Source organism: Lutra lutra, chromosome 7 (genome assembly GCF_902655055.1).
Source record: "Lutra lutra chromosome 7, mLutLut1.2, whole genome shotgun sequence".
Classification (NCBI taxonomy): Eukaryota; Metazoa; Chordata; class Mammalia; order Carnivora; family Mustelidae; genus Lutra; species Lutra lutra.
The window spans coordinates 113,586,750-113,614,574 of NC_062284.1; the positions used below are offsets into that span (position 1 = coordinate 113,586,750).

The following is a 27,825-nucleotide window of genomic DNA, read 5'->3' on the forward strand; positions in this document are numbered from 1 at the left end:
AATAAAGTAGAGAAGTAGAAATAAACAGCTACTCAGGTCAGGCCAGACTGATTACAACAGGAGGTTCAGGTAGAAGGGTTAGGGAGGTGAATTTGGTAGAAATTTTTTATTTTATTTATTTATTTGCCAGAGAGAGAGAGAGCACAAACAGGGGAGTGGCAGGCAGAGGGAGAAGCAGGCTCCCTGCTGATCAAGGAGCCAGATGTGGGACTCAATTCCAGGACCCTGGATGGTGACCTGAGCTGAAGGCAGATACTTAACCGACTAAGCCACCCAGGCATCCCAATTAGGTAGAAATTTAAGGTCAAATTTTGAAAGGCTTTGCAATCCAAGCAGAACTACCCAACTCACTTAAATTTTAAACTTTTAAAGATAAAATTGACATAATAACCGTTATTTTAGAAAGGTAATTTGAACAAGGTGTATCACGTGGGCTAAAGTTGGAAATGGCCTAGAAATAAGAATAATACAATTTGTTTATTAATTATTCAGTCAGGAAGTATGTGTTGTGTACCTATGAGAATCAACTGAAGATCTTATTTAAAATGCTGGTTCTGATTTAGCAAATGTGGGGTGGGCCAAGATATTGCATTTCTAACAAACTCCTAAGGATACCAAGCAGCTGGTCCATGGATCAAAGGAAATAACAAGGATTTTGTCAATTTAATCATGCATCTACTATGGATTTTAAGACAAAGGCTATTGAAGATACAAAGCTGAAAATAGGTCTTGCTTTTGAAATTACATGTACTAGAAATGTACTAGAAACTATAGACTAGTAATAAGAATGTTTTGGGAAGTTCAAGTGCTTAAATGCCATTTAGAAGTAGAATTTTCTTAAAAAAAAAGATTAAATCAAAAGACATTATAAAGGCTATTACATGGAACAGAAGAGTGTCAATGTTGATTTCTCTTCATCTGGATTATAAAGCCTCATCAAAATGATATGTGACTATAAACACAAATAAAATACCTACAAAACCTAGCTATTAGGTCTCTCTACCACAATTTTACATCCCTGTCTAACAATATACCATAACCTTTTAATCTTAGAACAAATAAAAGTTCACTGAAGAAAATTTAGAGAATACAGGTTCACCAAAGAAAAGCAAAGAAAGGAAATTAATACATAATCCCATTACCCAGTATCTTCTTCTTCCATTCTTCAATTCTATGTGTGTACAGTTTATATGTGTATAACTTTAAGAAAGCAAATAAATCATAGTCTTATTTTAACTCTCTTTTCTACTCAGTGTATCATAAACATCCATCTGTATTATCACATAATCCTCTGCAATATCATTTAAATGCCTATATGTCATTCTCAGTAAAAACTGTAATATTATTTATTTATACAATCCCTTGTTGTCAGACATAAGGTTGTTCCTAACCTTTCTCAATTTTAAGTAAATGATGAACACCTGTATAACTAAATCTTGGCATATACCCACAATTATTTGAGAGTGTCTTTAAATTTTTATTTTATCCATTTTATGACCATTTGTTGATTGTCTGACATATGCAAAGCTATGTTGATAGCAGGGGTAAAATGATAAATAAAACAGCTGCTGTCCTCAACTGCTGGTAGGCATGTAAAACGTGTTGTTCATGGCGGTTTCCTCAGCAATTAGAACAGTCAGCACATGGTAGCTAGTCAGCAAATGCCAGGAAGTAAGAGGAAAAGAAGAAACACTGAGTACGACCTGAATATGAAACTAGTCAAGTCTAGAGATTTCTAATTGACACAAATTGGTATGAACTTCCAGGGATAAACTCCTTCTAAGCTCCCTCCTATTTCTACCTATTTCTAGATGTCCTGGTATTCTTTTCCCCATGGCTGGTTAAATAACCTATTAGCCTCCTTTTGTCTTCCTAGGCAGCAAGAGCTGCTACTGTTTTCGTACTGTGCGGAAGAGTCTAAAACAAATAAAGACGTTTGGATAGGTAAATGAGTAGAGTGTACGATATGTTCCAGCCACGGTAATTGTAGCCAGACTTGGTTAAGATAGTCATCGTTTGGGCACATACTTTCTTCTTTGTTTTTCTTTTTTCTTTTCCCTTTCCCTCACTTTCTGATAAAATTTCTTTTTTTTTTTAAGATTTTATTTATTTATTTGACAGAGAAAGACAGCGAGAAAGGGAACACAAGCAGGAGGAGTGGGAGAGGGAGAAGCAGGCTTCCCACTGAGCAGGGAGCCTGACGTGGGGCTCCATCCCAGGACCCTGGGATCATGACCTGAGCCGAAGGCAGACACTTAATGACTGAGCCACCCAGGTGCCCCTCCTGATAAAATTTCTCAGAGAAATTGCTACTTTGGGGAATTAAACAGGGTGGAAAAGGATTTGTTTATATTAAGTCATGGTGGTTTTCTTTCCCACCAGCCTATAAGCTCCATGAAGACTAGGACATGAAGGTGTGTCTTGGTAACCCTATATGTGTAGTACTAAGTACTATCGCCTAGATTTAGATAGCCTGCCATCTTTTCCTACACCACCCTCTCTTTCCATGGAACCTAGAAGCTATGCAACTGTCCAGAAGAATCTTACAGGGTCCCTTCACAGTGAGTCCAAAAACCATAGCCATAGGAATAGACCAGATAGTATGGCATGACAACAGAATTGCATTAGTACCTGAGACATATCCCCAAAAGGGCACAATATAAAGTCTTATGGCTGAGATAATTCATTTTATATTTCTGAAGGAAAAGAAATATAAAGTGGCAAAAGGAGTAGCATTCCAAATGGATTTATGAAGCCTCTAACTTTAAAAAGTTGGGGAGCTGCTCCCTCAGGCTTAAATAGATGATGTTATACATTTACCTCTTAAATATAATAAGCAGTAATCGTGATCCAAATACACAGAATCCACTTGGGGAAAATCTCTTAAAGTTCAGCACTAATTGAATTTCTAGCATGTCTAAAACTAATTTTTAAATTGAGCTGTTTTGTTGTTGTTGTTGTTGTTTTTACATCAGCTTTTTAAAAAATAAGTATTTTAATATTTTATTTAATGATATTGATATTTATATTAATAATATTTAATAATAATTTTTATTCTTTTTTTGTATTTTTTTATTTCTTTTCAGCGTAACAGTATTCATTGTTTTTGCACCACACCCAGTGCTCTATGCAATCCGTGCCCTCTCTAATAGCTACCACCTTGTTCCCCCAACGTCCCACCCCCTGCCCCTTCAAAACCCTCAGATTGTTTTTCAGAGTCCATAGTCTCTCATGGTTCATCTCCCCTTCCAATTTCCCTCAGCTTTAAAATAGCTTGGTAATGTAGCTTCCAACTGCTGACTTAGACCTTCTAGCCTTGCAAGGCCTGACAGGCTAAGAAATTCTCATAATTAAGAAGAGTTCCCCCTTCTGGAAAATTGCCATTGCAGAAGCCTGCCCTAATCATATCATGCTGGACTTGCTTGACTCTGTCACATATTGGTGTTTTGGATTCGAGTTGCCTGCTCCTGTTGCTGCCAATTTGTGAAGCTGCCTTTTCACATTAAAGCTTGAAACAGAAAGGGAACAAGCACTGAGATAGCAAACCAGGTTCTTATAAAACTGGCGTATTTAGAAGGTGTTATCAAGGTAGACCTCACAGTTATCAAGGTAGACTTCACAGTTCCTCACAATGGCAAAGCCCAGTGCTTTCTGTCTTCCAATTTGTGGAACAAACATATCCTAACATCTTAGTGTTTACCTGCTCTTCTAAAAGTAGAAATTTCTAACTACCAGGGAGAATTCAGACCCAAATTTAATTAATTCTTGTCATCTTTAAAACTGCCTTTCTTCTCTTATGAAATAAACACCTTTTTTGCTCAAAATGTAACATTTTGATTTTTGAGTCAACATAATAGATTTGTCTTCTGATCGATTTCTAGATAGATTTACTTATTAAGCGAGGTCTCTCAGTTTCTATTGGCTAACCAGAAATATTCTTTCTACTTACCAAATGTATTTAACAACCAGAGATTCTTCCCACTCTCGGGGACAGACTTTTTTGGTGGCTTTTACAGTTGCCTTTCTTAACCCTTAAGAGTTGCTGCTACAGTTGATATTACTGATTCTTCTAAAAATGACCTCCAGGTATTACTGTACTTTTAGAAATCGTTTTCTTCCAGAATAGCTTCCAGAAAGTCTTTCCTAATTATCCCATGCCAATTCTGATCATTCTGTCCCACTCAACATTTATACCATTTTACCTTGCATGTATTTTCATTTTAATTAATGTATTTGAATTCAATCAGTGATATTAATTTCATTGCTTATTTCATTCATTTTCCTAACTTTTTGTTACATGTTTTCTGCACTGAAAGGCAGAGACCATGTTCTCTTCTGTCTTTACATGACTTTATAGTACATAAACACCCAGTGGGACTGAAGAAAGACTAAATGAGGGCTACATGTAGTATGGAGTTTAATCAATACATGAAATAGATACCCAGAAAATATTTGTAGTTGAGAAATTTATCCTGGACCTCTGAAGAAATTAGTATATGATTAGTATACATCCAGAACTGGAGTTTTTTTGGAGGGGGTTTTGTTGTTGTCATTGTTATCTTGCTGTGATCAGCTGGCATTATTCCTTAATCTCCAAATCCTAGAGTTTTTCTTACTTTCCCACCGTCATCTTCACTCATTTTAAAAATGATACAACTCACAGTTGGTGTAACAGATGAAACAGGAGACTAATTAGCAGCTGTTGTCCATCTGTGTATTTATATTAAATATTTTTAAATAAAACTGCATTTACATTCTGAATACTCTTGTCTGAAATCCTTAAAATCTAAAGTTGGATAAAGGCTCTGTCTTGGTTTTGAATTTTATATTAGACTTCATGATAAAGAAAAAAAATTATGTCGGAGTCAGGATTATAGTAATTTAAGGCAGATAGAAATTTTAAAAAGCAAAAAGTCTGGACTGAAAGTGGGCTCTCAAAGCCCTCTGAAATCTGGAAAAATGTAGACATAGTATTCTTTCACAGAAATTAAAGTACATCAAGTATTGAGAAAGCTACATGCATTCTCTGAGATTTATTTTGAGATTTGCTTTACCTTTTCCTTTTATGTACTTTCTGTGAAGTTTAGGCTTCTTTGATCAAAGCTTCTTTGATGTTCAGTTAAGTTAGAATTAAGTTAGAATTCCAGGGAGAGTACTGTTATTATTATTGGTAGCCATCTCCCAAGCTGAAAGTGAATATCATAACTTTGGGGGGAAAAATGCTTTTTTTTTTTTAACTCAAGTCAAATAGTCAAATGTGCAGATAGTAAGAGAAAGAAAAGTATGATCTGCAAGATGAGTACTATATTTCAGTGCTCTAGTCATTTCCTCTATGCTTTAGTCTATATGTGAAAAGAAATATTAATTTCAGCTATTTCTGTAGAATCACAGTATCTTAGAATTGAAAGGAACTTCCAAGGTTAGCCAGTCAAGTCTTACACCCAGTGCAGGTATTAGAGAAATTTCTCACAGCTAGCCATCAGGTTTTGTTTGATGCTTTTAATGAGAAATATCTTACTTGCATTATAAGGCAACTCATTCTGTTCTTGAATGGCTCTGAATGACAGAGCCATTGTCTTGAATGACAACTCTGCTCTGGACTCAGCAGGGAGCCTGCTTCCCCCTCTCTGCCTGCCTCTATGCCTACTTGTGATTATCTCTCTCTCTGTGTGTCAAATAAGTACATAAAATCTTAAAAAAAAAAAAAAAGTGCTTCCTCTCTTCTTCATCTTCTCCTATCTTAAGATTTCTGATCTGATCCATTTTTTTTCATTTAGAGTTGTTTTTCTAGAACATTACTGGTTGACTTATTATCTGAATCTTTGCATTTTCACAAATATGATTCTTCTCTTCTGATAGTTGAATGGGTCTGACTGGGTATAGGATTTGGAAGTTGAAGGCTTTTTTTCTCTGAGAATCTTTATGGTAATCTATTATTTTATAGTTTGGGTATTGTAGGTAAGAAGTCCAAAGCCAATACTCTTTTTCCTTTGTTAACAAACCCAATCTTTCCGTCTGACAGCTTGTAAGATTTTCTTTTTATCTTTGAAATTACAAAATTTACCGAGACATTCTTTGGTTTATGTTTTTGGGCAAACTTGTCTTGAACTCAGTAAATCTTTTTTTTTACTTTCCAAGCCCTTTTCAAATAAGTGAAATTTTCCTCTATTTTCCCCCTCCATCAGTTCCTTTTTTTCTTCATGGAATTCTTATTGGTAATATGTCAGTCTCTTGCCCTGTCTCCCAAGTTTCTTATTATTTCCTGCATTGACTTCCATCACTTCATTTTTGTACATTCCTTTGAAATATTTTGGTCCGGGTCGGGGGGTGGGGAGCAGAGGAAGAAGGAGAGAGAGAATCTCTAGCAGACTCCCTGAGGAGTGCAGAGCCCAACTGGGGGCTTGATCTCATGACCCTGAGATCATGACCTGAGCTGAAATCAAGAGTCAGATGCTTAATTGACTGAGCCACCCAGGCGCCCCCAATTCTTTCAGATATTTCTACTGCTTGGTATTTCAGGCCACTAATTTATTTTGCATTAGGCACTGTATTCACCTTCATCTACTAAATTTTTAAACTTGAAAATCATGTTTTTCATTCCAGAACACCCTTTTAATGTTATAAATCTATTTCCATTAGTGCTTTGTTTGTTGTTATTCTTGCTGATATTATTTATTTCCCCAGCAGTTTTATTTCAGTAGAAGCTGCCCTAAATTGTGCTTATTCTTTTACCCTCCAGCTGCTGCCTTCTTATATTGCTGGTATTTTCCTTTGCCTACTGAGAGTGCTATTTATTCTCAGCCCTCAGGAAGCTGCTAGAGTATCATGGCCCTGATGTGAACATAGTGTAGTAGTAAAAAGGATCACAAGTGGTAAAAGGCATGGAAATCACAACTCATGAATTGCAAGGCACCAACAGCAAGCTGCCAGTGTTCTATTGAAATACAAAAAAGGAAAGAAAAGAAAGAATGATACATTTGTGCTTAAATTGGATTCCACTCAGCTTCAGGTGGTTCAAATCAGTGAATGTTAGAGATGGAAAGAATGTGGTCCAAATGTTATTTTATAAATAAGGATAATGAGACTCCAAAAGAATATTTGCTTTTCAGAATCATCTCAGCAGGAGACAAAACTGGGTTCTAGATTTTGTGACATTCAGGGCTTCAATTAACAATTTTCTCACTAAGTACTTAAAGTTTTAGCATTTTGTACTAAATCAACTCCCTTGTAGAATGCTTTTATATAATATTGGTACTCTAAGAGAACAATGGTTTGGTACTTAATAATTCAAGTGAAAATGGATAGAAAATGCTAGTAAGCCAAGACTAATGCTAGTATTCAATATATCTTTAAAGAAATGGTTAATCGCCATTCAAATCTAATTAAAATTGCAGTTATTAATGAAGGAAGAATTAAATGATAATACAATATCCCTTTAAGACATGCTACTCTTTGAGAAAAGGGAAGCTATTGGTATATACCAAGGAAAGTTAATCAACTTAATCCAGCATCCCATGGTGAGAAGATAGTTCAAATTTTAAAAGTACAAATTGTCAGGTTTTTATCATCTCTATATAGCATCCACAAATAGGATTTGTATATTTAGATAAAAATGATAAATAGCTTATATCTGGAGGCATACTATATATAACAAATTATCTTTCATTATGTGAATATTTCTATAGTTTAAAAGAATAGCAGAGTGAACAAAGGGTAACCTTGAACCTTTCACTGCCACTGTGAACCTCAGTGCCTTCTTCTGCCCTACCTACCACACAGAGTTGTGAAATTAACATATACCTGTGAAAGTGTATTGTTCGTTCAAAATGTGCATATTATTGTCATTACTTTTATTTCTTATATATCAAATGATCTAATATATACAAAGTGATGTCATTTAAGAGACGTGTAAGATACATAATGTCATATTATATAATAAAAGATCAGATTATGTTTTAGCTTTACTCTCCCTTCTTTGAGAAATTAATATACCATGATCTATTTAACAAAACAGAAAATCCTGAATGGTTCTTATTCTGTTATAATACCCACAATTATAATCCTTGTTACCTATTCCTTTTATCATTATTCAGAGTAATTGCTTAGTTTTAGAAAACAAACTTTTTTTTAATTTCTTAAAAAAAAATGAGGGGAGAGGGAATATGAAGTAAATATGGGAAAATACTAGCATATGTCAAATCTGAAAGATAGATACCTGGCTGTTATATATTATGTTATGTTGAAAATATTTTTATCATTTAAAATATAATATGAATCATAAAAAGAGAGCAAAGTTGTAACTTGTAAAAAACCCCTAAAAGGTATGTTTAATCAAAATCTTACTCAGTTTCCATCTGATTATAGGATTCAGAGTCACATTTGTTTCATTCCCCAGAATTATACTAACATGTCCACACATGCACTTTCCCAGTCAACACAGATAGATTATCACTTTTTGCTTTACCATTTGATGCTTTTGCACAAGGGCCCTTTCTCATGAGAATTTTCATCATATGATATGTCATATTCCTAAAAAAACTAGACACTCACTCTGATTAGTCAGTGGGATGGAATAAACAGGTAATACGGATCCAGAGGCTCTAGTTCTAGCTCTGCCACTTATTACTCTACCTCACCTTTAGAACACTACCTTCGGAACACCTGGGTGGCTCAGCCTGTTAGACATCCGACTCTTGATCTCAGCTCAGGTCTTGATCTCAGGTCGCTGGGCGTGGAGCCTACTTAAAAAAATAAATAAAGCACTGCTTTGCTCTGAATATTACTTTCTTTCTCTGTAAAATGAGCATGATATTACCTGTTCAATCTACCTCACAGACTTATTAAAGAAGGAATAAATAGAGTTATTACTCTATTTATACAACATAATGCAACATAAATGAAGTTATAGATCCTCTGACTGTTGGCCAGCATTTGTACCTGACCCTCTACTAAGCCATTATCTCTTACTAGATTCCAGACATCAGAAATATGTGACAGAAAGTAGAGTCAAAGAGAGGGGCAGAGGGGGATAGAGAAGAGTAAGACCCAAAGAATGCACTCAGCTGTGATACTGAACAGAGTGACCCCCCATGAGCTTTCCAACTTTGAAAATCAGTGTTTTGTGAATACACAAACACAGAGTAGAAAGTAACACTGAGAATGTTCTTTGAATACTAAAAGGCATGAAATCCCTTTTAGTTTATTTCTGTAAGTTAGAAAAGTCATACAGAGAGCTGATGACGCTTCAGTTTTATAAAACAGGAAAAAACATCTTGCCCAGGTAATGTAAAAACAAATGAGAAAAAAAAAATCACTGAAATGTTTGTTTATTTGTATCATCAACTAGCAGATCCCAGGACCTTTAGCCACCTACAAAAATTAATACTGCGAAGATATAGATGTCACTGCTGCTTTGTTTCCAGGGACTTTACCATAATCCTCTAAGACTGACATGTTATAAATTACATATTATAAAACTGGTAAAATTAGCTGATGTCTCTTTGTACTAACACAAAATTATATTTTGTTAATAATATTTATTGTCCATTCACCTGAACCACTTTCCACATTATCCTGTGTTTGTGTTTTTCCATTTACTCCATTGACCAAACATTTGCCTCAGCCTGATGATAATATCCAGCAAGGCAAGGGGCCCAAAGCTCTGGACATGCAGTGAACAGGAACCCAGCATGTGCATATCTTTATAGTATTTTAATACAACAGAATAAGTTGCTGTCTTTTTCACTAATGTAAATTGAAAAAGACTGATGAAAATTCTTTACAAAATACTTAATTCAAAACTACTTTAAATATTATTGAGTATAATTCTTCTAAGATGTTTGCCCAACCAGTTTAACTTTGAAAGGGATTTTTTTTTAAGGTTTTTTTTGTTTTGTTTTGTTTTAAGTTTTACATATAGATCCTATCTTTACCAAATACCTGAGTACATTTTTGGCTGCATAAGCAATTAACTAGATGATTTTAGAGTCCTTATGTTTGTAGTTTGAAGCCCATGTGAGCTATTTTCCAAACTTCTGTGTTTGTGTCTTTTTCTTGGGAGCTTGCTCCTCAGAGCCAAACAAACCCCAGTATACTCGTAGATAGGCCAGTACTTGGAGAGGAGAATTTTATCCAGATCCAGTAAGAGAATCAACCAATAAATGAAACTATTTAGGCTGGGACCAGGTCTAGCTTGCTACTGCTTTTGAGCTATTTGGACTTTTCACATACAGTTCTGAATGTATCTAAGGCCCCATCTGTGATTTTCTTCTGTGTTAGTAATGAATATTTTCCTAAATAAAAACTATCAAGTATGCTAAAGTTGATATAAACTTTATACCATATAAACATACCTAACATGTTTATAAACATATGGTATGTTTAGGTATGTTTATATGATACGTTTATATGATATGTTAGGTTAGGTATGTTTATATGATAAGCTTCTGTCAGTAGTACAGCAATAATAACATCTAACCTTTCTTTAAAACTTAGTTTGTACTGTGTAGTATTCCATAAACTTATGTGTATTGTGTCACTTACTCCTCATAGCAACCCTGTATTATCTCTACTTGATAGATGGAAAGCTGAGGCAAAGAGAAGTTAAGCAATTTGGCCAAGATTCTACATCTAGCAAATAGTAGCATCAGGATTTAAACTCAGGCACTCTGGCTTAAGAGTTTATACTCTTGATCTCTGTGCTATGCCACTTCCCAACTAGCTTATCTCTTCAAGAGCCTTAGTGAGTTGAAGGCCGCCTGTCAGGTGAATCTCAAGTTCCTCTCCTTACCTCTATCAACCCTAGATAAAAAGGGAAATGATGTCCTAGTTACTAATCATCTTCTCCTCCTTCAAGCACTTTTCCTCCTCCTTTCTCCCTCCCTCCCCCATGAAATAGTGCATTAAGGTAAAGGGATGTGAAAAAACTTCACTACCAAGGGTGATTTGGGGGAATGTATGCTATTTCCTTGAGACATCATTTGGTTTCAAGTTAACAAAAAAAACACTGAGGCTAGCTTTAGCAAAAGAAGGGTTTATGGGAAGATGTATGGTTATCTCATGGAACCCAAGAGCAAAATAGTCCTCAAGAGGAACTAAACTCAAGAACTGGAAAAACAGGGGTGCCTGAGTGGCTCAGTGGGTTAAAGCCTCTGCCTGGGATCGAGCCCCGCATCGGGCCCTCTGCTCTGCAGGGAGCCTGCTTCCTCCTCTCTCTCCATCTGCCTCTCTGTCTACTTGTGATCTCTCTCAAATAAATAAATAAAATATTTAAAAAAAAAGAACTGGAAAAACAAAAACTAGGATTGTTCCCTTTTTAGATGGGCGTGTTAGATGTTCATGGGGGAGAAAGAGATCTACCCCCCTTCCCCACAGGGTAAAAAGTTCTCAGAAAACAAAGGTATAGGCCAGATACTCCTCAAAAGACTCCCTTTCTGTACTCCGTCATTTGAAGGGGAATTCAAGTGCATATTACCAGTACCTTTGTATGGAATTCAAATAGTAACTAGATAGTCCTTTTTAGCTAACCCTTACCTTCCTATCCCCCTCTAAGCCCTGTTCCTAGCACTTTGGTTTTTTTCCCTCAATTTATCAATCTCAACTTATGCCTTTGTAACCCTTCTAACATCCAGAGGATAGACTTGATTTTGCTTCAACTCTTCTTCCCAGGCCTTTGACCTGTGCAATCAAAGGGCCTGTAAACTGGTCTTTTCAGTTGACTCTCAGGAATCTGCCTAGTTTCAATCCCTAATATTCATCTTGTCCTTTTACCTTCTCGAATATTTCATACAGATTCTGCTTTCCTTGTTTTTTCCTAGTAAACACCTATTGCCTCTTCATATTTCTAGGGAACTCCCACCACCATCCTTGTCTGGCTAGATGAAGTCCCAATTCTTGAGCTTGAGCTGCCTTCTTTAAGGCAGCGGATTAAAATCTTGCCACAGTCGAGAAATTGACAAAAAGTTTCCATGCTGTACATGGTTCTTTTCTCTTTTTTACCTTTAAAAAGAAAACCCCAGAAAGATGCATCAGATTTGTGTACGTGAGAGTATGCGAAGAGGGTGGCCAGTTTTGCTTTATGGCCTTATGAAGGAAAATTTGTGACCCTACATATTTGTCAAATATGATTTGTCAAAATGATTTCCAAAATCATGTCCTATCCCAATCATTCTAAGTTCTTCACTCTAGACAGTTCTTTTTCCCCATCTTAATCTCCACTGAGGCTGCATCACAGACTGATCCTCTTTACAAGGCCTTTTCTCATTCCTTCCACCTGTGAAAGTCTGAAGGCTTAACTAGCTTAAGTCATATTCCCTTTATAAAGAGTCTTGTGTGACCTCTCCCAACACCTAGGGTCACCAACCATCCTGGTCTGCCTGGGATTTCCTAGGACATGTGACTTTCAGTACTAAATCTTGGATTATCCTAGATAAACTGGGATGGTTAGATAGCCTACCAGCACCTCAATATCTCCCCCCATTATGCTGCCTTGTTAGAGCAAAAAGCCCTATGAAAGTACCAGTAGCCACTACTTCCGCACTTATAAGGTTCTTTCTCTGCAATAAGAGTTATGTTTCCATTGGGCAGAGACCTTTTTGTTTCCCACTTCGTGCAGAATATAATGCTATACTCATATTAATGCCTACGCAGTGAATAAAGTGGTTTAGTTTTAAGTTGGCATTTAAATATCTAAATATCTAAAATCTTTTCTTGTGGTTAACTTATTTGTCTTTATTTTTTTCCAGCCCAGATGACTTACTCAATGCCTTGAATGAGGGTATCAGTCGTGCTGATGTCATCATCACATCAGGGGGTGTATCCATGGGGGAAAAGGTATGAAAATATGGGGTTCATGAAAATTTATCTAAGGTAATGACCTTGATTAACTGTAGTCTGGTGGATATCTGTTATCTGTAACCAGACCTGTACAAATATGAAAAATCCATAGGGCTTCAGAAATTTCTGGGCATTCTAAAAGGGATGCAGTGTAAGTAGAGCAGAAGGCTTACCTCAGAAAGAGCTTGGAGAATCCTATAACTTTCAAAATTATTTTCATGTTCCTTTGAAGATTTGTTTCTTTGCTTACTCACCTTTACTATAACATTAGGACTTCCTTTATAAGTGATATCTACCCCAAATCCTGTCCTCCCTTGCCATATATTCCAAACCTGAAAAAGAACCCTTAGCTCCTCACAGGGAGGAAAGACAGGATTAGGCATTCCATTGCCCCTTTTGACAAATAATAATGATCATAATCATAATAGTGATGAAAATAAAATACAAACATTATATAGGTATATATAGGATTTTATAAAATTAAGTATATTTGCATAAAATATATGCTTAGTCCTTTAAAAATCACAATTTCAATGTTTCAGAATCATTAAGTTTATGTATCTTAATGAAATATGTTGGTTCATGATGGTTATTGGGTCCATTGAATAATATTATAAAAGCAAAATATACTTTACTACAATAACCAACCTGATGTTTTGGCTCAAAAATATTTCAGAACACAAAATATTTTGCCAGCCTATAACCCCTTTCCATTTTTTCTTTTTTTCATATTAATGACTTAAATGAAAAATTAAAAAAATATTGTCATAATAGCAGTTATTACTAAAATTCAGATTTTTCCAAGAACACCATTTTTAGCTAGATCTTCTATGTATGATTGTTCTTGGTCTCTGCCCTATCTAGCTATAAAACTGCCTAAATTTATAACCTGTGTGGCAGAAGTTAGTGGTGTGAACAGAGAATGCCTACCTTTCATTCACAACTAGTTTTAGAGTGTGTAAAAATAGCCCTTCAGTGGCCAAAAACCATAGAAGAAAAATAGAGAATCTCTATCCAAGACTACCATCTCAGATTACATCCAGGAGTGAAGGTATTGAAGTGTGGGCAGTATTCTCCTTATAGCCGCCAGATTTCTGGATTAGTCTTTCCTCAAAGTCTCCTAGAAGTCCTTAATCCCAGGTGGAGCAAATTGCTGCAGACCTCTTCTGAGATCACAAAGGCCAGAACTGAGGTCTGCATTATAGTAGAGCTATAAGAAATAATTTTCAACCTGTCTGTTTTCATTACCATCAAACTGCCTGTGGTGCTCTGAATAACACAAGAGCAAACCCTGAAGTTAAGAGTACTGGAACATTAATTTTGTTGTTTCCAGGGAGTATTTAATGTATAATTTATCTTGGTTGCTAATGAGCTTAATTATGGGACAATACATTCTATTTGCAAACCTGAAGTTTGTCTTTTCCAATACTTCTGAAAAGGCAACAAGCTTCTAACACACATAGGCTTGGCAGTTGTGGCTCAAATATGGTAAGGATAGAACACTTCTCAGCCTTAACCTTCTTTATTAATGCTAACAAAACTGTCAGTAGTTGTCCTAGGGATTTGTTCACAAATAAATAGAGGTAATATAGTAATGCATTTTGGTTTTATTTATTTTATTATCTGTATGGTAAGATACTTATACTAAACCTTTAATACTAAGCAGGAGATTTTAGGAACTAGGCATCCCATAGTAATCCATGGGAGCTAATAATTGTCGTTCTTGCCTCCTTGAGTGGGAATATGATGAAAGAGGAACCAGGAAGAAAGAGATAAAACATAAATGCAGCAAACTCCTGCCAACCTGCAAATTCTAGTTGCCAAAAGTATTCAGTTGTACTTCAATAGCAGAAAGAAAAGCCTAAGAGACAGAACATCTGTTCCAGCCCAAGGGCTGAGCCTGAAAACCAGTCACCGAAAAGATAGGAAGGTCAAGGAAAGATCCAAAAGCATTATGTAGCAATCATGAATCTTACATGCAGAAACTCAGGTATGCAAGAATATCATTTACTTGATTCAACTTAAATCCTACTATGAGCACCTATGCTACAGAATTGGCAGGAAATTTTATTAAGCCATTGTGGAGCTCACCATTCCAAGGATTATGCCAAGAAACTGAAAGGGGCTTAACAGACTAACAGTGGATCAGGGAGACACAGATGGTCACCAGTCTGCACTGAATACATCTACAATATCTCTGTAGTGCTATGATCTCAGGTATTTGCTCCTTTAGGCCTTGCTAACAACACCAGGATCATGGGGAAGCTGGGAGCCTTGGGGCAGGGAGAAGGGACACCGGCTGCTTACGGGACCCACAGACCTCAGTCCTCTTCTCAGCCAAGAAGAAATGGCCCTTCCACACACAGTTGCTTCCCTCAAAATCTTTTCCTACCTCCACCTCTGCCCCAAAGTGCTTATTTTTTATAAAACACTGACAGTTTCAAGTAAATGGTATCTGCTTTTTGCTCTGAAAACTAAAGAATTATATGCATGACTATGAATTTTCCACAACTTACAGAATTGTAAAATAGCTCAAAGACAATGAAAGGTTGAGATTGCCAAGAAGGACACACTAGACTGGACCCCCAGTAATTTTTTTTTTTTTTTGCCTATTTATAAGTCTTTTAATGTTTCCTGATAATGTCCCTCTCCTACCTCATATGATCAAAATAATCACAAAGATCATTATTGATCGCAAAAAAAGGCTTATCTTAGAGGCTTGCCCTTATTATTTCATAGCAAATTTATTAATTAACCATATAGGCCTCCATGAGTTTGTTTTGCAAATCTAAAGCCATAAAGCAATAGAATATTAAATTAACCAACAGTATCCCAAACAAATAAATACAATAAAATTTACCTTATTATTTCATTCAGCTCTATGTCATTCTTGTTCTGCTAGATCTTGGGTTAGCGGTCTGCTTTCATGAAGCCATCTGCTTCTATTCTAAAGAGCCCTGGGATTCCTGACAGTCTGCTGGCACTACATAAAAGTTATCTAAGCAATATCATTTCAGGTGCCTATACCCAAAAGACTGTTCTTTGAAGTGTCAGTAGTGCAAAGTACCTATGATAATCCTTTTCCCTAGTGCTCTGAATCTTTGTTGTAGGCACAAATTATTTACTGTAGCTTTTAGCAGAACCTTCAGGCCATTAGAGTAAAACAGAAATTTCCAAAGATGACAGATCCTTAATAGCTGTACTTAATTTATCACTGTAACCAATAATATTAGAATAGAAGTAGAATTCTCAATTCAGATATCATATGTAACTATGTCATAAAAGTTTTGATGTGTTTCCCCTGAGGATGCAGACATATTATGGACAGCAAAAGCATTGTCAAATCTCCAGGCATGTCCCATAAAGCATAAAACTTCTGAAATATTTATATTAACATTTTACACATATGGATCTAACCCAGGGCACACCAAGCCTCTCTTCTCAGATATGACAACAACTGCCCTCACATGACACTCTTACAATGGTAATATATCAAACAAACCTAATCATTTCTAACATCTCTTTTTATAAGATGAAAGAAAAAATCTTTGTGATTTTCTAGAGACCTTCTAGGAAATTTCAAAGATAGCTTTAGGTGTGAAAGATACTCTGAAATTTTTACTTTTTACTAAATTTAGGTCTGATCTTTAGAAGGCAAAATCAAAAGAGTTGTCAAAAAAGAATTGGGTACTTGAATAAGATAGAATCATGGGTACCTGAGAAACAGTACTGGTTACCTAATTTTCAAAGCAAGAATAAAATATTTGGGAATAAGCACAGAAAGTAATGTAATTATAAATAATCTTAGCTCATTTGTCAATGAGGAAACTTTGTTCTTTATTTTTTCTTTAAATAAAGGCAAAATAAACATAAAGCCCAAAGGGGAGATTATACAAAAAATAATCTTGAGCTTCATGGGCAAAGCATTAATCAGTAAACCAAAGAAATAAGCTCATCAAACCTGAGTGAACTTACTAAAATTTTAATATAGTTCTCAGCTTCATTTTAGGCACAGGTACTATAAACCAAGGCAAATAAAAATCTCTTCCAAAGTTTTGTCTTTTATTATGTTATTTTATATTTTGAAACAAACCGCCACTTTACTTCAGAACAAAGAGTGGGCCCCAGACCCATGAGGGTCCCTAAGACACTTTAAGTGGATCTGCAAGGTCAAAACAATTTTCATAATAAAACTAAGACTTTATTTGACTTTTTTATTCTCCTTCTCTCATGAATGTGCCATGAGTTTTTCCAGTGGCTATATATGGTATTCTATTGCATCAGACCCAATGCAGAAACAAATAAAAAGATCCAACTGACTTCTCTTAAGCCTAACATTAGAGAAATTTTCAAAATTATAAAAACAATGCATAAAAAAGTTACTTATATTTACATGAAATGGTCTTGTCATTGCTATTTCCAAATGAAACAACAAATTTAAAAAAAATTTAGGCTTCAGTTTCTAATACAGTATATATCTATTAGAAATAACCCACAAGAACAAAATCTCTGGGGATCCATATAAATTTTAATTTAAGAGCATGTAGAGTGTCCTGAGAACAAATATCAGGACTGAACTTTAAAAATATATGTACTCTTTTTCCTTAAAAAACTGTCTGTCATTATTGTTCCTAGAAAAATGTAACACCTATATTTCATTATAATGTTTTAAAAAATAACTAATTTTTATTTCACAGTGGAAACTAGATAATTGAGAAATCATATATAAGCATTTGAGCAGATTAGCCAAGTTCATAATCACACAGAATATAATTTACTATAGCCACATGCATCCCTTTGTACTTACTGTAGTAAAGACAAACAAACATATTAATTAACATGACCTAAAGATATAAGCCTCTCTCTAGCATATAAAAATAAGAAGCAAAGTACATTAGCTTTAAAATAAAAGTATGGGGGGCCTGGGTGGCTCAGTGAGTTAAAGCCTCTGCCTTCAGCTCAGGTCATGATCCCAGGGTCCTGGGATCGAACCCCACATCGGGCTCTCTGCTCCGAGGAGAGCCTGCTTCCCTTCCTCTCTCTCTGCCTGCCTCTCTGCCTGCTTGTGATCTCTGTCTGTCAAATAAATAAATAAAAAATCTTTAAAATAAAAGTATGAATTGTCCCCAACTTACGGTGGTTCAACTTAACAAATTTTCAGCTTTACAGTGGTGTAAAAGTTACACCCATTAGTTGAAACCATACTTCAAATTTTTAATTTTGATCTTTTCCCAGGCTAGCAATATTCAGGGCATTAATCTCTCATGACTTTGGGCAGCCACAGCGAGCTGCAGCTCCCAGTCAGCCACAATCATAAGGGTAAACAACTGATAAACTTACAACCATTCTGTACCATACAGCAATTCTATTTTTTCACATTCAGTACAGTATTCAACAAATTACATCACATATTCAGCACTTTATTATAAAATAGGCTTTGCAGAAGTGTTCTGTAATGTGTGTTCTGAACATGATTAAGGTAGGGTAGGCTAACTATGACATTGGGTGGGTTAGGTTTATTAAATAAGTTTTCAACTTATGATATTTTCAACTCACAATGGGTCAGGTGGAAATCTCATCATAACTGAAGAAAGATCTGTATATTAACTTAAAATTATGCTTAGTTATCAATGATCCAGTATTCTTACTTAGAAGCCATCTAGGTATCTGATAATTATTTGTTAATTAATTTAATATCAGTTCAATAAGATTTTGTTACTTAAAGATCCTGAATATTATTTTCAAGCTGACATACTAATAAACATAATTACTATTGAAATTTAAAGTTTGTCAGAATAATGATTCAATTATATTGTACCCAATTTTACATTTTTCACATTCTTAAAATATTATGTAAGAAAAGCATTAGCTTATTTGATGAATAAACCTATATAAATTTAAGAAAAACAAACCCAATCAAAATAAAAAGTATTTGCTTAATTACACCTAACACTGATAAATAAGAAAAAGAACATGGCTGGGTTTTCACAATGACTAAAGTTATTTATCAAAGATTTATCTTAACTTTGTGATCTTTGATGCTTAAAATTATAAGAATACCTTTTAATGTAGCTCATTTAAAATATAAGTTAAATTTCCTTATTATCTGATAATTTTAGAAAGATTCTATTTAAGGACTTCTTTATTTCTCTGTTAGAACAGAGTACCTTTAATTTAACAGACAATATAATTATTTCAATAGAGTTTTCTTCTTCCCCCTGGCAAAGCAAACTTTATTGTGGCCCTAAAATGGGGGTGCTTCCCTTCAGATCCTGCTGAAGCTGGACAGTTGGAGATTAGGGGCTCTTGGATGGCCCCTCCCAACACCACCACCACATTCAGTCTCAGATGAACTGGGGTGGGGTAGAAGGAGTATGGTAGGAGGGAAGCACCCTGAATTCAAAGCATACCCTGAGGAAGGCCCACTCTGCGTGATGATTTATAAGCATATAATTTACGAATATTTTCCAGAAGTAGGAAAACATTACACACTCACAAAATGAGATAAATGTCTTTCTGGATCATAGACACAGGTGCATAAAAAACATACAGCTTCATCTCAACAACTTCAACTACAGGTCACAAATAAATACAGAAACAAAAAAAACTTAACAGTCCACAAATAAAGAGCTGTTTCCCTTCCTGGAGGTCATAAAGTTCTTAACTGGTTTAGGCTCAAAATGACAGTAAGACAAATAAACAAGAAAGACTGATAAGACAGATTCTCTGTCTTCTCTTACCTGAGATTTCAATCATCCACTTGTAGGAATCATTAGACTGTAAAACCAAATTCCCAATCATGGCTGCCACAAGGGGGAATACCTTATTCGCCATGCATGGAAACAAAAATAGAATCAAAATCAATAAAGGGAACAAAATTAGAGAAACCAAAATTTAGCAGAGTTCAAGTTTTATTGCTGCTTGGCCTTCACTCCACGAACCTAAGTAAAGTGTGGCCAGGTGGAAGCCACCTGTGAAGTGCACTTTTCTAGCAATTAAGTTTACCTGACTCCATCAGGTAAATCCATGGGGCATCTCAGTGGAGCCTCCAGAATTATTAAAGTGTAATGTTTTATAGGTAAAATAACGAATTTCATATACTTATGAAATAAACACAGGTCAAGATTTTGTTTAACTCATTAGCTAATGAAGGAACCAGTAAGATGTTACTACTGGTTCAAAGGAGAATTCAAAGAACACACACACATACAGATAATCAGTTATATCTCCACAGAATTAATTTGCATTTCTTTGAATAATAATCTTATTTGCCATCAGTTTTCCCAGCTTAAATTTTTTTAAGTTTTTAGTTTAATTCCAGTTAGTTAACATATAATGTTATCTTAGTTTCAGGTGTACAATATAGTGATTCAACACTTCCATGCAACACCCAGTGCTCATCACCACAAGCACACTCCTCAATCTCCATCCCCTATTTCACCCATCCTCCCACCCACCTCCCCTCTGGTAACCATCAGTTTGCTCTCTATAGTTAAGAGTCTGTTTCTTGATTTCTCTCTCTCTCTCATTTTTTCCCTTTGCTTGTTTGTTTTGTTTCTTAAATTCCAATATGAATGAAATCATATGGTATTTTTCTTTCTCTGACTGCCTTATTTTGCTTAGCATTAAACTCTCTAGCTCCATCCATGTCATTTCAAATAACAAAGTTTCATTCTTTTTTATCACTGAATAATATTCCATTTCTACACCTTAATTTTTAGAAAATAGCTCAAAGATGGTAAAAAATACAAACCAGAAGGTTGTGCTACATTGGACATCCAGTAATCTTTGTTGCCCATTTTAAAGTCTTTCACAATTTGTCTGATGTTATTTGTTCTTACCTGCGTTGAGGAAAAGGCCTTGTTTCTTCATCCATTCATTCTTCTTCTTCCTTTCTGAGTCTAGCTTTCAGTATATCAGACAGAGATCCTTGCTGCTTCCATAGGTAAACAGAAACTTAAGAACAGTGGTGATTCTCAGCTTTTATGGCTATGTCTGGTACAGGCTTTCTCTCTGTCATAAGAAACATGAATACTCATGTTCAAAAAGAATGAGAGGGGTTTTTTTCCCAAGAAAAATAAAATACTTCCATTCATTTTGCAAATATGTAATGAGTATATCTGCTTTCCAAACTCTGTGTCATAACCTTTAAGGCCCTGCAAGTATGGCCTCTGTCTCTCCAACCTCATCTTATGCCTTTCTGCTCATTCACTACCTTTCATTGTCTTTTCACTTCTAGACACATTCTTTACTGCTTTAGAAGCTTTGGTATGTATGTTCCTCTGCCTGGAATTCTCATCTCCTCACACTTCATATGGCTGAATCCTTCTCATTCTCACCACCTCTTTTAAAACGGCCTTTCCTTATTCTCCACACCACCCACTATTCTCTATCCCAGCACCTGCTTATTTCCTTCATAGCATGTATCATGCTTTATAATTATTTTATTTGTTGACTTACTTATTTTAGGCTGTCTTCGTTGGTAAAATACAACAGAACATCTTTGTGTCAGGGACCATGTCTGTTCTTGTTCAACATTAAATCTCTAGCACATATAGAATTTGTGATATATGATAGACAAAAAAATATTTGTTGAACTAAGAAATGAATGAATGGCATGTGCTATTCAGTAAGGATTTCTTATATATACAAGATTCCTGTTCTTTCAAACTATGTAGTCCAATAAAGGATACATACCTTTTATCAGACAATTGCAGTAGAACCTAAGTGTATGATATCAGAAGGACATAGTATTATAAGAGCACATAAGGTCTGAAGAGTTCTGCTTCTACTGTGATACAATGGTTTATTTGGACCAACCCTCCCACCAAGAACAACTGTAAAAGCTATATAATTTTTTTTCCTTATTTTAAAGAGGAAAAAATAAAAAGCTTGTGTCTGAAGAGAACAACTAAGAGAACCAGGATTCAAGGCACCAACGTCTCTGAGACGTGAACCACAGAGAAGGAGCACTAGAATTCTTCACCGCATTTTTCCTCAAGGCATTTACTAATTCCTAAGCCAGGAGAATGGGGGAGATGTAATGGTACAGGAGACCAAAAAGCCAACTGTAGCAGAGTAGCTAGGGGGTTAAGAAAATAAACAGAATTTTTAGCAGTTTTGAATTTCAGGGCCTGCATGAGTTCATACCTGGTAAATATCTCAAGCTCTCAGTTTAAATCCTGGAGTGCTCTAGGAATAAGGACAAACTGGAAATATACCAGCTTTCACACAGACTGAAATTGAGCATCAGATTATCTCAATCTCTGATTAGGTCAGGCAGTTTTTACTTTAATGAACTGCCAATGGAAATTAAATCCTTTCTGGAAAAATATATCATCCTCTAGAACCTCTTTAACTTTTTTCACATTTAATGTTTGGGCTTCAGTTTTTTAAAATCACCAGACATGCCAGAGACAGGTCAAAATCACTAAAAACTAAGAAAGAAAAACAAGATAGAACAGCCGTAAAAATAATGCTGATGTTTATTTGGTCCCATGTGAAATTTTAAAAACTGTAATTAATATTTTTAAGAAAAAAGAAATGACAAATGTAGAATTTCACTGGGAAGCTAGAGTCCATTCATTATATTCAAAATTTTAGAAAAGGGATGGAAAATATGGAAATAAGCATAAAAGACATATGGGCTCTGGTAAAAGGTCTAACATACATGTAATTAGAGTCCAGAAGGAAAGGAAAGAGAGTGAGCAGAAGAAATATTTAAGAGATATTGGCAGAGTTTTCCAAAACCAATGAAAGATATCAGGCCAGAAATTCAAGGAAGTCTGCTAATGTCAAGCAGGATAAATAAAAACAAACAAACAAATAAACACATACCCAAGTAATCATAGCAAAACCACTGAAAACCAAAGACAAAGAAGAAGTCTTGCCAGAAGGATACATTACCTCCAGAGGATCAAAAATAAAACTAACAAATGATTAAGATATGATGAAACTTGGAAAGCAATGGCATAGCATTTGTAGAGTGATGAAATAAAATAAGGGCTGGTGTAAAACTGTATATACAACAAAAAGTACCTTAGGGGTGCCTGGGTGGCTCTGTGGGTTAAAGCCTATGCCTTTGGTTCAGGTCATGGTCCCAGGGTACTGGGATCAAGCCCCGCATCCATCCGGCTTTCTGCTCAGCAGGGAGCCTGCTTCCCCTCTCTCTCTGCCTGCCTCTCTGCCTACTTGTGATCTCTGTCTGTCAAATGAATAAATAAAATCTTTTTTTAAAAAAGGTATCTTAAAAAGTAAAGATAAAAAAAAGACATTTTCAGCCAAATAAAAACTGAGCACAGCTATACTAAAGGGAATTTTTTTAGTCAGAAAGATTGTGGAGGAAATAAAAAGATATTGGCTGTTTAAACAAGAAAGAGAGAGAGACAGAACATAGGAAATCAGATCCTACCTATGGGTTAAGTTACTGTATTTTGATTATAATGTAACCATTTAAAATTGGAGGTGGTAGCTCATGAAATGTCCTGGATATTCCTTTGGTAGAAAAGCAAGTTGCAAAAAGGCATGTAAATTTTTCTCTCATGCGCATTCAAAAAAAATGTTTGTGTATGCATTGACAAGCTTAGCGGTGATGAGAAGGATGAGCTTAAAATTTTATTTGATACCATTCTATCTGTTTGCATTTTTACCATAATATATTTTTAACTTTTAAATTAAAATTAGTTAAATTTTAAAAAAAAAAGATTGTGGAGGTACAGAAATGCAGAAAGGATTAAAAACCGAAAGAAAGTGTTAATATGTGGTTAAATATAAATGGGTGTTCTTGTATAAAATAATAATGTCTTATAAGGTTAAAATATGTTTATATATAAACATTGTATATTAATTTATAAATACAGAGTGTATCTTGTCTGTATAGCATATATAGAAATATATATAATAGTTAAATATATATACACACACATATAAACACACATACTTAAAATGTATATAGACTATATGGTACATTATATCACAAAAAACAGAGAGGAATGAATGGAGTTAACTGATTTAAGGTTCATGCATTGTATGGGAAGTAATAAAAATATCAAATTATAGTGGACTATAATAAGTCAAGAATGCATATTGTAATCTCTGAAATAACCACTAAAAATAATAATAAATGAATGTGTAACAAGCTAATAGAAGAGAAATTAAAATAACAAAAAAATGATGAATTCAAAAAGCACAAAAGAAGAAAAAATGAAATAAAAACAGAAGTGACAAATAGAAAATAAATAGTAGGGTGATAGTTTTAAGTCCAAATACAGCAGAAATTATATTAAATGTAAATGGACTAAGTCCTCCAATTAAAAATTGTCATCTGTATTGTAAAAAGACAATAATTTGTCTTTGTAAAAATTTGATTGTAAAAATGGCAATAAAAGACCCACCTTAAATAGAAAGACATGGCAAACTGAACATAAAAGGGTAAAAAAAAGTTACAATGAAAGATAGCTGGTGTGGCTTTATTGATATCAGGGAAAATTAAGGTGAAAAGGATTACAAGACATTAGGAGGGACATTTCATATATTTAAATGGATTGGTTTATCAGAAAAATATAACTCTAAATTTACATCTCTTAATATAGCCTCAAAATAAAGATAAGCAATCTATGATCCAGTCTTGTGAATTAAGGGGAGGCTGAGAAAAGACTGAGACTGAGATAAGGGGTGGAGAGATGAACATAGAAAGAGTATTCCAGAAGGAAGGAAAAGCATTTTCAGAGACTGAGGGCAAGAAAGTCTTCGAAACTTAAAGTGATATAGTCTTGCCAGAATGGAGAGAGAGAGAAAGGAGGGTGAGGAGGGAGAAAGAGAGGGAGATTGAGATTGAGGAAGAGGAATGGGAGTGGATGGGAAGAGGATTCCCTCATGAGAGAACAATGATTGTTAAAAGGGGGCTAGAAAATATGAGAATCATAGATATGATATTAAAAAGATGGGACTTTTTCCTGGAAAACAGGAAGTTTTGATGTATTATATGGTGGCTTGATCAGACTTTTTTTCAAGAGATCTCTCTTTCTGGTATGAGGGGAATGAATTGGAGGAAGGCAGGACTATTGGCAGAGAGACCTATTTCAACAACACAAGTGAGATGATTCAATAATACAAGTTGGCTGAGGTTGTGGAAATAGAAGGGAACAGATTTTTTAAATAAAGTATCCCAAGCTTGGGCACCTGGGTGGCTCAGTGGGTTAAGCCTCTGCCTTCGGCTCAGGTCATGATCTCAGGGTCCTCGGATCGAGCCCCACGTCGGGCTCTCTGCTCAGTAGGGAGCCTGCTTCCCCCTCTCTCTGCCTGCCTCTCTGCCTACTTGTGATCTCTGTCTGTCAAATAAATGAATAAAATATTTAAAAAAAAAAGTATCCCAAGCTTGTGAAATATTTAAATTTTTAGTGGGTTTCTGGATTAATGAACAGGAAACTCAGCAATAGACCTAGGGGTTGAGAAATTTTTAGGACTGCAATTTTTTTCTTTATGTCCACAAAACCAATTGCATGGCAATGTTGTCTTTCATTTCCAAAGGTCAGGTTTTATCAAACCACTGTGGATTAGTTGTAACTTTTGTTGGCAGATAAAAACAATTAAACTCCCTTGACTTTCTAGTTTAGAACTCCCTCCCTGGTTTTTTTTTTTTTTTTTTTTTTTTTTTTTTTTAGTTGACTTATTTAGATTCCTTGAGGAATGTGTACATTACTTGAAGTCCATTAAGGAGAATAATGTGGCTCTCTTGACATAGCACAACTTCTTAAGCTTCTTATTTGTTAACATCCTTTCTCAAACAAAATTCTGTATTAAAAGAGAAACAATAACCCATCAAGTAATGTAGTTATTTGGTTTATTATCTAACTACTTCCACTAGAATGTATTTTTTATGAAAGCAGGGACATTTTCTCTTTGTTCAAGCCTATCTCCCCCTATACCTAGATTAGTACTCAGCATATACTAGGTACTCAATAAGTATTTATTAAAGAATAAGTGAATGACGGGAATGAAGAAATGAAGGAATTTGCCTTAGGTTAATCAACTTCATTAAAATGTTTCTTTTCATTTCAACCTTACAAATTCATTTTATTTTCATGTAAAGTTTTGAAAGTCTGATATTAGAATGTTTGAAAATAAAGTGATTGTTTTTCATATTTGCAGGACTATCTCAAGCAGGTGCTGGACATTGATCTTCATGCTCAGATCCATTTTGGCAGGGTTTTTATGAAACCAGGGTATGAAAATAATCTTACTATCTCATATATGGGGTTGGTTTGGCTTGCTTTAACTAACAAAGTTTTAAATGCTTTCTTCTTACATTTTCTTTTTTTTTTCTTCTTACATTTTCTATTATGTATTATTTGCTCTAATAAAAGAAATATTATACTATTAGAATTCCTTGCCAAGTCTAGCTCCTATCTGAAATGGGAATTCATCTTCCTTATAAATCACCTGGGTTTGTTATAAATGAAGCAAAGCAACTTTCTAAACCTCTTTAGTTCCCATATCTAGTTCCTTCTTTCTATTTCTCTTTCTCTTCATAGTGCTTCTTTCTCTCATTTTAAAAACATTCTAGTATGAAAATTCTAAAAATTTGGGTGGCATCTGGGTGGCTCAGTCAATTAAGTGTCTCCCTTCAGCTCAGATCATGATCCCAGAATCCTGGAACAGGCTCCCTGCTCAGCAGGGAGTCTGCTTTTCCTTCTGACCCTTGCCCCTCTAGTGCTTTCTCTCTCTCATATAAATAAAATCTTGTGCTTGCTTCAGCAGCACATATACTAAAATTGGATCAGATAAACAAAATCTTTTAAAAAAGAAAAAAATTCTCAGAATGCACAAAAGGAGGGAGTACAATGAAACCTCCGTGGAGGAGGAACTATCACCATTTTTCCAAAACTGTTTTATCAATCCCCTTCCTCACCTTTTTGAAGGGACAAGGTACTAGATTGTTTGGTGTTTTTTGTTTTGGGGGGTTTTTGTTTATTTTGGATTATTTTAAAGCAAATTCTACAATGTCATTTTGGTATACATCTCAAGTAATGATAATAGTAGCATTCTCTTGTGTAATCACAATGGTATTTTTCACCTAACAAAATAAATAAGAATAATTTACTGTCATCTGATACCCTGATCATATTCAAAATTCTCCCAAATGTCAAGAAAAGGAATGCCTTCTTACATGTTTTATTTGAATTAGAATTTAAGTCATGTCCATTCACTGTATTTGTTGTTAAATCCTTATTACATAATAACATTTACCTCCAACCTCCTTTTTTTGTCATGCCATTGACTTGCTGAAGAAACTACATCATTTGTCTTTACGAATGGATTTGGGTAATCACTTCCTTGTGGTGATGGTTAACTTGTTCCTCTCTTTTCCGAGTATATTCTACAGAGTGGAAGTTAGATCTAAAAGCTTGGTTACGTTCAGACTCTTTTTTTTCCTTTGCAAAAATACTTCAAAAGTAGTGTTTCATATTGTTTCTTACTACCTCCATGGAAAAAGAAAAATAACTACATTCCAAGATCTGGCACAACTCCTAAAGTTATGGAGGTCCTATAATCAGTTGTAAATCCTCAAAGAATGCCAAACATTGGTGTTGAAATATGTGTGGCCATGTCTTTAAGCAATATTTTGCCTGTTTAGATCCCTACTACTCTATAAACTATTCACTATTCAAACACACCTCCGTACTGTCAGGGACAACAGTAAATAATGGTTTAGTTCAGAACTGTACTCTGATGGGTGCTCATGTGAACCTGAAGAGAGAGTAGATGTGAGACTTACTAGTTGTTATGTGAATAATTTATCAGTAAATTCCAGAAAACTTTTTAAAGTGTCAAGCCAGCCTTCCTAACCTCCCAGATTTGTTAGGTACCTCTCATCAGGTCTAAGACAGAGATAAGGCTTTACCGCCATGATTTTGCCATTTAAGTATGAAGTTAAGATTAACCCTAAGTCTTCTGCACAATTTGATAGAATTTAGAATTCTTGACATTATA

General features: G+C 35.0%; 1 protein-coding gene across 5 annotated transcripts in view; it reads left to right on the forward strand.

Annotated features, from left to right (window-relative positions):
• Nucleotides 1-27,825, forward strand: part of GPHN (gephyrin) — a 653,508-nt gene that overhangs the window by 606,424 nt on the left and 19,259 nt on the right. For all 5 annotated transcript variants that reach the window (XM_047739307.1, XM_047739308.1, XM_047739309.1 and 2 more), the window contains 2 exons: nucleotides 12,744-12,831; nucleotides 25,984-26,057. In XM_047739307.1, coding sequence (XP_047595263.1) covers nucleotides 12,744-12,831; nucleotides 25,984-26,057 — 162 coding nt within the window. The remainder of the gene's footprint in view (nucleotides 1-12,743; nucleotides 12,832-25,983; nucleotides 26,058-27,825) is intronic.